The 14,245-nt window shown below is 32.4% G+C and overlaps 2 protein-coding genes across 3 annotated transcripts in view; one reads left to right on the top strand and one right to left on the bottom strand.

The window, feature by feature from the left end:
• LOC113503186 (protein I'm not dead yet) overlaps positions 1-14,245 on the bottom strand; it is a 37,015-nt gene that overhangs the window by 10,298 nt on the left and 12,472 nt on the right. The window contains exons 1-2 of one of the 2 annotated variants that reach the window (XM_026885020.1): positions 326-442; positions 122-246 (exon numbers count right to left, since the gene is read on the bottom strand). In XM_026885020.1, coding sequence (XP_026740821.1) covers positions 122-162 — 41 coding nt within the window. In that variant the 5' untranslated portion in view covers positions 163-246; positions 326-442. Of the gene's footprint in view, positions 1-121; positions 247-325; positions 443-14,245 lie in introns of those variants that run through there. The other variant, XM_026885019.1, reaches the window with a different exon arrangement.
• LOC113503188 (GPI transamidase component PIG-S) overlaps positions 694-14,245 on the top strand; it is a 50,592-nt gene continuing 37,040 nt past the window's right edge. Inside the window, exon 1 of the mRNA XM_026885024.1 lies at positions 694-901. Within this exon, the coding sequence (XP_026740825.1) occupies positions 868-901 (34 nt within the window). The 5' untranslated portion in view covers positions 694-867. The remainder of the gene's footprint in view (positions 902-14,245) is intronic.

Genomic DNA, 14,245 nt, shown 5'->3' with positions numbered 1-14,245 from the left:
TTTTTTTTCAGGAATGCCGTAATGGCACTATGGCATGTTTCCTTTGCTAATGTTAGTCGTAAAAATGATAACAATAATTTATGTCTAACTTCAGATGTAAATAAAATATTAGTTAGCTTACCGATCGTCAGGAACGCCGTTTTCTATCACCGAGTTCGACATCGTGGTTTATTATTGTAAATCAGTAGAAAAATATTTTCTTATCGGCTGTGTTACCTATCAATATCCTAACATTCTTAGCACCATCTGGAAATAGAAAGACAACCTTAATTACTTTGTGATCTTGAGTTAGAAGTGAATTTCGTAATTATAAAGTTAAAATTACCCGCTAAAAACATTGAGCATTTCAAATGAAACGTAAAGTCATAAATAATTATCGCGCATTATTCTCCAATCAAAATCGAATGACAACAAAATGACGCAATTCCTATGCCCACCTGCTTGACACAATTTAACAGGTAACTTACAAATTTGGACGATAACACTCATTTGCAATATCAAAACGTTAAAATTTAATTTTCCTAATAAAATTTTGAGATTTTAGCAAATAAACAGATTGTTATATTATTAAACAATGATATTTTGTGTTTATTTTAGTGTTTCAAAGCTTTTAAACCTATAATTTATATTATTTTGTTTTATGTCAATTTGAACAAAACGTAAACACGGCGTAGCAGCTTCGATCGACAACTACCATTATACCAACATTTAGAAAATGTATGTCAGAAAAACGTCAATTGTATAAACCAAAACAACTGATGATAACAAGAGAATTAAGTTATTTAATGTTAAAATACTACATTTAAAGTAATACTAATCATTTAAGGTAGTCACTATATATGCGGTCTTAGTGTAAACTTATTTAAAATGGCAAAACAGGAACGAAAAGGCGAGACGGAAGGTAAGTCTTATTCCATAATCTCAGTCGACTTTATACGGGTTATTATAAGAATAATACTAGGTATAACATAAATATAATGGTTAAAACGTATTTCATGTCTTCCTCTTAGCATACAATGCCGTATAAGAGTCATTTTCTCTAACATAAAGCAATTGTTTTGTTATCAGGTTTCTAGGTTAGAATACATTTCCATTCAAGTTCTCTTATTAAATACTTTGCATATCTATGACTTGGTCATTACTAAATATCAGACAGACTAAGATTGGATTAACTATCTATTACTTCCTAATACCATATACATAACCTCATTAATTCGGAGTAAATATTGATAAAAACTTAAATTACATCATGTCTATGTAAAAAATATAGTTTATATAAAGTATAGGAATTTTTAACAGTAGTGGTTCACAATTTCTCTATTAATTAGAATGTTGTGCTTGCAAACCTACTAAACCCGTAAAAATTCTTCAAATTCTTTACAGGTTGATATGCCTGTTGTTAAACACATAAATATTTATTTGAATAATTCCATCCATCAAGTATTATTCCTTTGGCTAAGCCGTAATATATTCCTGTTTGCTTTGATAAGGATTTTAATATGTTCATAACATTTACATAATTGTCGTTAATCATATTCACGTGCAACTAAACAGATACAGTCACGTGACTATGCTTGTTTTATGCTAAAATATACAATTTTACTAGTGTGGTGACTTCTGCCTTACTTATTCCTCTACAGCCAAGTGACTATGTATTAAAAGTGGTAAGCTTTATTTAAGTACTGAGTTGCTGTATATTGCACCAAGCAAGTTAATAAACCCTCAATATAATGAACACCCTTAAAAAAGAAGGTTTCCTATTTAGATGATATTTCCTTTTATTCCTACACCAATTTCTCTTTGGTTTCTGAGGAAATTCACATGGTTCATTTCTGTGTGTATGCTGTGCAGGCTATGCAGCTATGCCACTGCCCAGCAAGTCTAGTTATTAGTAATATTTCATTTGTTAGACAGCTAAGGTAAACTTCTTTGCATTGATCTTCGATATATGGCCAACAGGCCAAGAAGTCATAGTCATAGTTCTCAAGGTAGTGTGTGCAAACCTGTTTAATAGTTAATGTTTGCACTTCATAAAAAACTTAAAAAGAATAAGTGGAGAAAACTACATTACCTGTACAATACTTGAATCTTACATGACTATGTCAAATTAATTATATTAATTCAGAGTGATTCAATATCCTGTAAAAATAATCCAGTGCCAGAAGCTCCCAATAGTACCAATGACATCAATGTTTATTTTTACATTTCTTGTGTGTCATTACATAGTGAGTAAAGTTCAAAGTCCTAGGCTAAAGAAAAAATGTATTTTCTCTACAGAAGTATTAAAGAAAACATTGGACTTCAACTTGGTTATTTTTATCATATGGTTTTGTAAGAAAAAAACTGTTTCTGTTTGAAACTAACGATAATGTGAATTGGTTTTTTTCCTATTTAAGACTAAAGATATATATATGTATATATATTAGGGAAGTTTTCGCCGGTAAGACCCTAGGAACTGATACTATCTACTAACAGATCCTGCTAGAGGAAAAGATAGACCATCCTACTTTTATCTTATCTATGCAATATAGAGAGTAAAGCTTTTGGCTTCGTGCCCTTATACTCCGATCATGACTAATTGGCACCTCATCAGATTAGTACAGGACATCCATATTCACTCACATTTGTATAATATTACTTGTTGTCTATCGTAAACGCCGTATTATCCATTAGGCACTTTAGGCCAGTGCCTAGGGGCCCACTATGACCAGGGGCCCACCGCTATGACTAGCGTCTAAAAACAAGCTCGATAAATTTTTCACTGAATGAAAATAACTTGAACCAAGGGGGCCCCCACTCCTTTAAGGCCTTCGGGCCCCGGGGCCCCTAGATCCGGCCCTGTATGTGGCCGACGAACGAAACGATTCGACAAAAGCGTTAAGAGTATATTATGATGAGTTGACGATTCAATAATTAACTTACGAGTATTTTTCTTTATACACTAAATTTCAAAAGCCATAATACTAAAAAACCCCAGCTCTAATCGATAATCTTTAATTTTGTCAGAGCAACATGGTAATCTGTATCCCTAACTAACTGTATAAATGCGAAAGTAACTCTGTCTGTCTGTCTGTTACGCTTTCACGTCTGAACCACTGATCTGATTTTAATGAAATTTGGTACAGAGATAGAGTTGACCTTGAGAAAGAACATAGGATAGTTTTTATCCCGGACCTCGACGCGGGCGAAGCCGCTGGCGAAAAGCTAGTTAGATAATAAATGAAAGTTATTTGTGAAGTTCAGATAAATGTTTACGTAGGTACGAGTTAATTTGTTGTTATCAATTAATAATGTAAAGCTATAATGACATAAGACGTGTAAGTAGATAACGTCTAATTATAAATTAAACTTGTAGACACAGCGTCTGCGAATCCGTATCTCGTTGGCTCGTGTTGGTATTACATTCATTTAGAAGATATTATTGTAGATTATCCATAATTCCATACAATGTAATAAAATATCTTAGACCATTCCAATGAAGTACCTAAATGTAAATGATGAGAAATCAGTTCTGTTACGCATGTGTAAGAGAGACACCGCTATGTGCATCCGCACAGTGTAGCGTGCTATCCCTCTTTCACAAAACCAAAAGTCCTGTGACTTTCGTATTACAAGCACCTTAGTTCTCCTTTTCACATTCCTACTATATTTTAATGTCGTAACTACCATTTTCATGCCTTAATTACCCGTTTACAGTAATTGAGTATTCAGTAAATTACCATAATTTAACTCAGCGTGGAAATCGAGTACAATAGGCTACTGACGTATACTGTGATGAAAAACTGCGGAAGACATTTTCAAAGCTACCTATTTATTACGTAAGAAAAATAAATTGATGTCAATTATTGCCAATCAATCAAGCAATGATTTTAGTGTGATCCTCTGTGGCCGGACCACAGTTTAGTACTCAGATGCTATAGTTCGAAATAATACCTACCTAAAGTCTACTTTCATAGGAATATATATATATTTTTAGTACCTCAAGAGATATCTTTTTAATTAACAATTTATGTGGTCCGGCCGCCAGGCAGTGCTCTCTGGCCGCGCCACCTCAAATTAAATAGAGTATAATGAACTATTAATAAATGAATATACCGAAAAAAAACTACCTAAAGAGTACCTTGCATACGACAAATATGGTACAATAAACCCCTTTAGTTAAGGAGTTATTGGTCGTAGGGTGTGGTCCGGCTGGAAGGTATACTCTGCAGCAAATCAATTTTGCAATATTTAATATTAACTATCCATAAATCAATTTATATAATAGTACCTTTTCTCTACTCTTCGTTGATACTTTTTTCTCTCAAGAAACTATTCATTTTGATTAATTAATCTTTAAAGTATGTGGCGCGGCTAGGGAGGATTACTTTCAACAAATATAACGAAATATGCTTTATTTCTTTATGCCAACGAAACGTGTTATATAAAACACTTTTCCGACATTTACAATACCTTGTATTAACAATTGTTAATAATTGATTATAAAAATAATTATATTTGTTATTCGTAAACTTATTGTTTATTTTAAACCAAAATTTTCACTTACTTGGTCAAATTAACTACCTATTCTTAGATAGATAGGTAAACAAAAACCAAAAAGTGCACCTTTTTCAAAATCATTGTTGGTAATAAAAATAAAGTTTATGGATGAAGTCCGGGTCTTTTTATAAAGTACTTATTATGCTGTTTGGCATAAAGAAATAAAGCATATTTCGTTATATTTGTTGAAAGTAATCCTCCCTAGCCGCGCCACATACTTTAAAGATTAATTAATCAAAATGAATAGTTTCTTGAGAGAAAAAAGTATCAACGAAGAGTAGAGAAAAGGTACTATTATATAAATTGATTTATGGATAGTTAATATTAAATATTGCAAAATTGATTTGCTGCAGAGTATACCTTCCAGCCGGACCACACCCTACGACCAATAACTCCTTAACTAAAGGGGTTTATTGGACCATATTTGTCGTATGCAAGGTACTCTTTAGGTAGTTTTTTTTCGGTATATTCATTTATTAATAGTTCATTATACTCTATTTAATTTGAGGTGGCGCGGCCAGAGAGCACTGCCTGGCGGCCGGACCACATAAATTGTTAATTAAAAAGATATCTCTTGAGGTACTAAAAATATATATATATTCCTATGAAAGTAGACTTTAGGTAGGTATTATTTCGAACTATAGCATCTGAGTACTAAACTGTGGTCCGGCCACAGAGGATCACACATGATTTTAGTCTATATTGAACTGTTGTATAGACAAAACTTTTTACCAAGTACTAAGTAGCTCAATACTTATTTTTTTATCATCTTCTCTTTTATGGTTTCTAACAAACAACCTTACTAGGTTATAGGGAAGGTTAACTCAGACAACAAGTTGTACCATAAACCATACGATGATGTCCAAAAATGTAGACACCGTCTTGGTAACAATAGTGGTATTGATCAACCATATGATCGAGTACTTAACATCAACTAAATTTAGACCACGTAGACGTGATTCGTCGCGACTCGCGCATAATTTTATACATACGAAATGTCCGTGTCAAATGCTTTTATTTTATTAAATAAATTATGTGCATGAAATTGGCGCGCATCCATTTGCATTTCATGATTTTCTTTGTTTTAACGGTCCCTGGCCGGTTCTTAATTTTGAATGCAGCGTAAGTTTGAGACCGAAGTTAATGATAAATGACAGTTGTTATTTGAAAATCGAAATTGTATTGTGACGTTAGACCTGAAACACGTGATTTGTTCGTTTTTATTTTGTTTTGAATTAGGTTTTTTTTTAAACTTAGTGTCGGCAATAATAGGTTTTGAAATAACATTTGGGAAAATAATAAACATTTAATGAAAAGGTGAGTTAAAAAGTGAGTTAAAATCACCTGTAGGCAGTGTAGGGCAGTTTAATTTTTAAGCTAGACTGAACGGCTATTCTAAGTGTGTTTGAAGTAAAAATTACATCTTCATGGTCGTGACTTTGCCCAATACTGGTAATAACTCGATAAATTGTATTCAATTTTCATGATTCCCGTCAATGTTATGATAAATCGTATGTCACGAGCACCTATTGTTATAAAGGCTTTGAACTTTTTCCAAAATATTACATGCAACCTCGATAGTACACGTACGGATGTATTATGGCAAAATATTTGTAAGTTGAACGTAAAAACTGAAAATTATATTCTTTTTTTTCAGTACGTAATTTGAATTGACATAAAAAAAAACTTTCTACACTTCATCGGGTTTTTATTTTTTTAATTATGAGTATGAAATAACATATTCATCATTATATACATATCAAGACTGCTTTCGACAAAAAATATCTTGAATTATAATTATTAACCATTAACCAACTTCAGATAAATATTTTCATATTCTGCTGTTTACAAAGAAGTACTGCATAAAATAATATGTTTATGTTTTTAAGCGTGTTATTGCGTATGTTCAAGCAAATAGCTTGGTTTATATCATCGATATAAAATTGCTGTGTGCTTATAAAACAAACATTCTTATTTACAGTGTATTTGACTTGTAAACTACACGTGCTGTCAGCAGGTTTTCCCTTATTGCGACAGGTTCCTATTCGTATTTAAAGTATATTATATCCATAGCTGCACCCAAAGAGCTTAAAAAAGCCCTTGAAAAAACATACTCCAGATTATCTGATTGAAAAAAAAAAACAAGTGAATATCTATTGAGGTTTTCGCGGCCTTTGCCAACTGTCAAACATGAGGTTTGTTGTCTGTGCGCTGTTAAAAAATAAATAAATGAAATGTCTTTTCTGTCCTCACATAACTATCTATAGAATCGGTAAGTGATTTAAAGTCCAAGGTCATTGGTGGACGCCTACACAATAAGAGTTCACGTTACTATGACGCAAATCCTTCGGTATTTTATTAATAAAACGGGAGGCGTGCCTGTACGTCAAATGTGGTTTTTCTTGCATGGACTTTGGTGTCCGAAATAGCCGGTTGTCTTAACATCGTGATGGATTTGCAAACATCGGGCTGTTTGTAGATTGTGCGTTTTGCTGTAAGCTCATAGCTTAGGGTATATTGGCTGAGACTACGCAATTGAAACTGATTTTCGACCGACTAGAAAAGGGTTCTCAATTTGTCGGCTTTTATGTTTTTTTGTACCTCGTAACTTCGGACTGGATTAACCGAATTTGTTGATCCATTTTCTGTTTCCTAGATATTAGTTGATTTTCCTACTTTCGTGTGCAATTGATTCTTATATTAAAGTTTGTTTTTATTAGGGGGTCGTACATTCGTACTCAAAGGGTTAAAACTGAACCCTGTTACTGAGTCTGATTGAGCTATCCATCTGTCTCCAGGCAGTATCTTATCAACCATGATAGCTGGTTACAGATAAAGTATACTGTTGCCGCTATAACAACAATTATACTAAAAAAATGAGATAAAGTAATGTGTTACGCTCATAAATTTGTAAGTACCCACTTTTTATTTGTTTTATTTGTACAAAACCTCGAATCGCTTCTCTGATTGGCTCCTTACCGATTCCTTCTGATTACAATCAAAGAATACCTTTGTAAATATTTCCTTGTTATCTGTTTAGGTACTTGTTTTTATTCTAATCCTGTTTTACTTGTATTTAAATAACTGTCTCTATTTAGTAATTAATCTAATGGTAATGTAGTTATATATGCCTTTGTTGTTTTCGACATTTTAATCGGTGACGTTCAAGTCGTTGACATTTGGTCTTGTTGAATTCTTAAATACCCATTTTAATTAGCTTTCTTTTGAATGTTGTCAAGTCATCTGAGGGGTTTGGATTCCGGTAGTTTGGAGTTAATTAATTATTGTATGCAAATGTTTATGAGTAGTAAATAAATAGAATGTGTCGCGGCTGCCATTAACTCAAAAATACGCTAGATTTTTCAATATAATTTGTAATTCTATTAGGATGAAAATTAAGATTACAAATATTGCAGGATAGAATGTTAGCAAACTTAAATTCACTTCATTTAAAAAAAAATAGTTACTATACTTTTGAACAGTATTAAACTTTCATTCTAAACTTCATTACAAAAATAAACAAAAACAAAGAGCCTTCGTTCGTATAGTTATTTTCTCTCTCTGCCATTTCGATTTTACGTAAGTGGCGCCAAAATATCAGAGTGAATTTTAAAACATTTTTTGATCTGATTCGTACAACTCTTACATTCAAAACCATCTGCAATCCAATAACAGATGCAACATTTGACGCATCAAGTATTCCATCAATTTCCTTTGTTATTAACCACTTAAGAACGATCGTAATGCGTACCTCAGTCCAATTGAAATGCTCTGAAATTGGATCCTCATTTTGAATGTTGATCAATTGCAGCACTCGTAATGAGTTGGTAACGTGATGCGACAGCGAGTAATTGTAGGAAGTCATGAAGGACACGTTTTATAGCCCTTGTTTTCTCATTATGCATGTTTAATTAATTTTGTTTTTATCACTTCTGGACGAGTTTCTGCTTAATAGTCCAAGTGCCTATCGTATGCTATGCTTGGATGCATGTTGTATAGTTTTATACATACTGAAACTAGCTGACCCAGTTAACTTTTATTAAGTTTTGCAAGGAACCCTAAATGTCGCGATTTTTCTCGCGCTTAACTGGTTTTTATTAGTCCAACTCGTTGTGTAGCTGATAAATCAATTGTTTTTAATTATAATACACCTACATCTTTTGTAACAGATAAGAATTATAATCTGTATCATATCAATGTCAATATAAATTGCAGTTCAAGTTGAACTGCTTGTTTGTGTTAATGTTATCTAAACTAATATATAAAGCTGAAGAGTTTGTTTGTTTGATTGATTGAACGCGCTAATCTCAATGAGTACTGGTTCAAATTAAAAAAATATTTTTGTGTTGAATAGACCATTCATCGAGGAAGGTTTAAGGCTATATACCATAACGCTGCGACTAATAGGAGCGAAGGTACGATGGAAAATGTGGAAAAAACAGGGCAGGTATAAATCATAACTTTATATGTTACCTTTTAACCACGCGGACGAAGTCACGGGCAACAGCTAGTAACTCATAATATGCTGCTATCTAGCCTTATAATAGTTCTAGACTACATAATGGATAGATAGTACCTTTGCAAGGTCAAGAGCGTAGCCAAGGCTGCTGCGGTCTTGTTCCTGTCTATTCATAATACATGTACTTCTATATCCAACGTCTTAATAGAAGTATATCTGATCTCTTAGTATATCTAGTAAACCTATTATCATCTTCAACTCATATGTAAATATTAACATCATAAATTAAATTCTTATCTTTTAATGATATTTAGATTTTAAGATTATGTCTTATTCTTGTGTCTACAAACAATGACTGAAATGATTTGCAGTTTCAATTTACTTACGTTTTTTTTCTTGAATTGAGTTCTCTTTTCTATTTATATAATTACTAGCTTTTCGCCTGCGGCTTCGCTCGCGTCGAGGTCGGTTATATCGCGTTTCCAAGAGAACTCTTCAATAGTCCGGGATAAAAACTATCCTATGTTCTTCCTCAAGGTCAACTCTACCTCTGTACCAAATTTCATCAAAATCAGTTCAGTGGTTTAGACGTGAAAGCGTAACAGAAAGACAGACAGAGTAACTTTCGCATTTATAATATTAGTAGGGATTAACTTGGCGTTGTAAGCTTCCTTGTGTTCTTAAGTGTTATGTTAACTTCATTGAAAATGTTTGCCTTTAAGTATGTGGTAAGTGAAGTAACCTTTTAAGCTTTGACCTTCTCGAAAACCATGTATGTGATTGATTGACAATGTTCCCAGTAAACATCGAAAGGTTTTTGACAGAACTTCTTTCTTTCCAGCTGTTTTATGTACAGCCATAAATACATAAGGATATGTTATCATCATTATCGTACTTAAGAAAAAGAAGCTGAAAAATACTTTGCTTTAAAAAGAGAAAATATGGATATCCATTAACGCCTGAAAACTCTATCGACTATCCATTAGCAATCATTTTAGTCCATCGCTGAAGGCAGTTTCAGAAATAGGAGCGGTCCGTGTAGCCATGCTGCATTTTTTTCTTTAGTCCATGGAAAACGCTCAAATGTACGGATATGACAGAAGAGGTCACGTGACCTACGAAATGTCATTTCCATACAAGAGCATTTTCTATTAACTCTCGTGACGCTATAGGGGACAATTTTGCGTCTTACGTCTTACGTCAACGACTTGTTTAATGTATTTTTCAACAACTCATTTCAAAAATTTGTTCTTTTTGTTGCGACGACAAGTGCTAAATGTTCATTGAACAATTGGCAAATATGTGGCAAAGTATTCTTTTATCATTGCTGTGTCAATTGTTTTCTGTTTGAGTTAAGTATCTCGTTGTATCCTTTTATAACTCAAATGATACTAACATAGTTTGTTACGTAATGTTTGTACAATTTTAGCATAATCTTCCGTCTAGATTTTTTCTATAGATTGTGCCTTTTAAGCAAATAAAAGACGGAGTTTAAAAAACGTAAGTAAAGCCTTTTTTTATCCTATAATAATAGACTATTAAACTTCGAAGTTTAACACTCAATTAAATTAATTGTTGTAGTTAGTCTATTCAGATTATTAGTATTATTACCGTCTGCACGTGTAAATTACTGAAGTAATAGAAAGACGATAGCATTGTTTTAATTATAAAGTAGGCACTTTAAAATAATCTAATCACAACAATAATAACTTTCGCGGTAATGATAGTGAAACTGACTGAAAAAACTGCCACTTGTACTCACGTGTGCTTACGTAATAAATTGGCATGTAACGATGCGTTAGAGGTTATAACAGTGTTCAAAATTCGTCATTCCAAGTGTCCGCCAGGCGCCATGCCACGCCTTTGACAATTAGATTTGTTTTTAAAGTTTTTGTCTAAATTACAACGGCGGCGCTCGGCATTCAGCCCACCCCTGCGTACGTTTACTGACAGTTCGTTGTTATTCTGCCAAAATGTGTTTATTATATTTCACATTGTTAAATAGACTATAAATCATAATAGTTTAGTTTTAATTTGCGTTTCAAGTGTAAATGATGATAATTTAGTTAGTCATAAACGACAAGCATGTGCAACAAGCTTTTGCTGTTATCTTTCACTGCGCATTTGATAATAATCTCGTTTATAATCTTGGAATCAGAATGACAACGTGCATTTTTGTGGAGCTTATGCATCTACTCATAGTTCCAATGATGATGATTTAGGATTATTTTCTATTTTGTGCTTTATAATTAAATCACAATTACAGACAAGCACAAATTTTAATGCCCTATCGTCTACCGTTTAGTGCCAAAGCACATTTACTGGAGTCACACAGACTAGGTACATTTATATCCTCCTTGATTTTTTTCTTTTGTAATTTTTATCATAGATAATCCTGTTTTAAATATGGTTTTTTTCCTTTTAAGTCTAAGGCAAAAGAAATGTGAAGAACTCTCATACATATTACGAAATATCATCTCCACTGAATCCTCGTGCTTATTTCGTAACATACCTTTATTAACAAAGTCTAGATAACAATGTTTGTTGTTACTCATAGTATGGTTACCCGCGTATCAAAGGAAGCAGGGTCTAGAGATAACGCTAGTAATATCCGTTAAAACGAATATTTTATCAATTAAAATATTTGTTTAATGCATTGGATATCTATGTTAAAATGCATTTTTCAATTCGGGGCCTACTACCATATACTATCTAAATGTTGGACTGCGGCAGTTGTAGGAGCGAGTTCTGTCTCGCTTACGAGGTGGAGAATAGAACCCCAGTTTATTGTTTATAAAATTATAATTGCTAGCCTTGCTCATTTTGATTGTGTATAATGGATAATATTGTAATATTGGATCTACGACGACGGATGCTGAATAATAAGGAAATGCCTTAGGCAACGGTTAGTGACTGTGCATGCCCATTTTATTTACTCAATAATGATATAATTTAATTCATATTAATAATATTATAAAATATTTTTATCGATATATTTTTCAACTCATATAATGTTGTAAATTAGATTGAGATTAGCGCCTTTTACAAACATATTTAAGCTTTTTAATTTGAAGTGTAGTGTTTTCTTTTAATATACATATTTAAACTTCCCGTAAAATGATTATAATAACAAAACTTGTCATATTACACATACTTGATGAACAGTTTTCAAAGATAGTAAAAGTGAATAAACAGTTTTCGTTGTAAAGAATGCGGCTAGTCCCACCAAATGATCTTTATTTATATAACTGGCAGTGTTTTAGTACTAAATCGGTTGATGTTTGGGCGCGAGAACAAAAATAAACCGGCAAAATCAAGGTTCCCACGTGAGTTTATACTTTAAGATTGTGATGCATTACATTTTTATTTAGCAGACGTATATGAACAGATGTCTATTGTAACTCGTAACCTCTGTAACGTAATCCAATCGAAAGTAATTTTGAAACTACATTCTTATTGCTGAATAATATTTGTTTTATTTTTTTCCGTGTCTGTGACCTCTAAGTTGAGTTTAAATATTAAGCTAATTGGTTCAGATGAAAGAATATAACTTGTTCTATCTAAAAGTTATAAAAATCAATTGTTTATTTAGTTATGTAAACATGTAAAACAAGATATAAATAAACAAATTAAAATATGATATTACTTTAATAAAAAAACCATTCGATTGTTTTATTCCGACGAACGTGCAAAAAGCTGCTAGTTTTTATGTGTATATTTTCATATAATAGGAAAGATGATATAAATTATTATATTCGTTTAAAATTCACAAATGCTTCACAATGACATTCAAAAACCTGTCGACGGAAGTGTCCACACACACAACTTCTGGTCATTAATTTATAAAAATAAATGTTTTATTTATTTACCAATAAAAAACCGGATAAAACCAGTTTCATCTCAGCGTCCCTCTTAAATAAAATTCTATAAATGTTTTTGTACATTTTTTGCATTTAAACGCATAATTAAATTATTTAATATCATCGATAACTTTTGACCTATTATGTGATGCACATCACGAGGGCATTGATTACAGATAAACTAAGTACAAATGTTTTAATCATTTTGTATTTAATTTTAAAAACATATGTTAGGCTTATACACTCTCTGGATTTTTTTTAAAAAAAGAACTCTCATGACACTGGAATTAGGTACCTTCGCATTTATGTTTAAAGGTATTTAAGTATATTTTGGCCCTAGCACAAACTATGAAAAAGTAAATGAACAGTTTCCACGTCAAAATTTATATGAAGAAGATCTTATTGATCTAAATCAAATCTTTGAACAACAAATTGTAGTGTCTACATTAAGCATACTTAGTCTAGTGCTATTTACTCAATCAACGGGAGCATTTAATAAAAAAAAAACGGCATTCGAGCACAAACTGTCATAATGAATTTAGCAATAACGCGGTAATGACGACTCTACGTAATTTAGATATGGTGCCAAGGTTAGCAGACTTCCTTGAATGAATCCCATAACAAAAATATTTTAGCTTTTATATTAAAAATACTCACACATGTTGGAATGTACCTATATTATGTAGTAATAACTTATTTATGTGTTTGTAATGCACTAGATGATAAACTAAGGGCAATATTCTAAATAGTTGTTGTATTTGGGCTTATAAATGAACAAGTTTTTTTATTAAAATGTGAAATTATTGATAAAGTAGTGTGAAATGTGGTCTACTGAAACGCATATACATAAGTAACATGTAATATACTCGTGGAGATCCTACTCTGGTTGAGCCTTCCTTTTTTTTGTTATCCGGGATGATAATCTAACTTCAACCCACGTCGAAGGCTAGAAATACTCCTGGTCCCTTCTATTGGTTTAGCTAGAGTCACCGGATCGATTACGCATGCACTGCGCCACTCTGGCTGGATTTCTAGTAGACCCTAGAAATCACTGTTTTATATAACTCTTCATGTATAACAAAACTTCACATTAAAAATAACATTTTGCTCGTTAACAGCCATAAAAATATACAAGCGCTGCACCTATTAATAACGCGTTTTGATTGGTCGATCAAAATGTATGGCGATATGGCGCGGTCAGCGCCAAAACAGACGTTCGTAAAATATTAATTAGATGCTAATAGGAATTAATTTAGAGAAGCATTTGTTGAGAAATATTATTTTCGTTTCAATTTATATTTTTCTGTAATGATCTATGTAACGCAAGGCTCTATGAATGTTTTTTGTAATGTTTAAAGTCAACTAATCGATGGTCAGCTTAATAGAT

Source organism: Trichoplusia ni, chromosome 18, assembly GCF_003590095.1.
Source record: "Trichoplusia ni isolate ovarian cell line Hi5 chromosome 18, tn1, whole genome shotgun sequence".
Taxonomy (NCBI): domain Eukaryota; kingdom Metazoa; phylum Arthropoda; class Insecta; order Lepidoptera; family Noctuidae; genus Trichoplusia; species Trichoplusia ni.
This window is presented reverse-complemented; position numbering and strand designations above follow the sequence as displayed.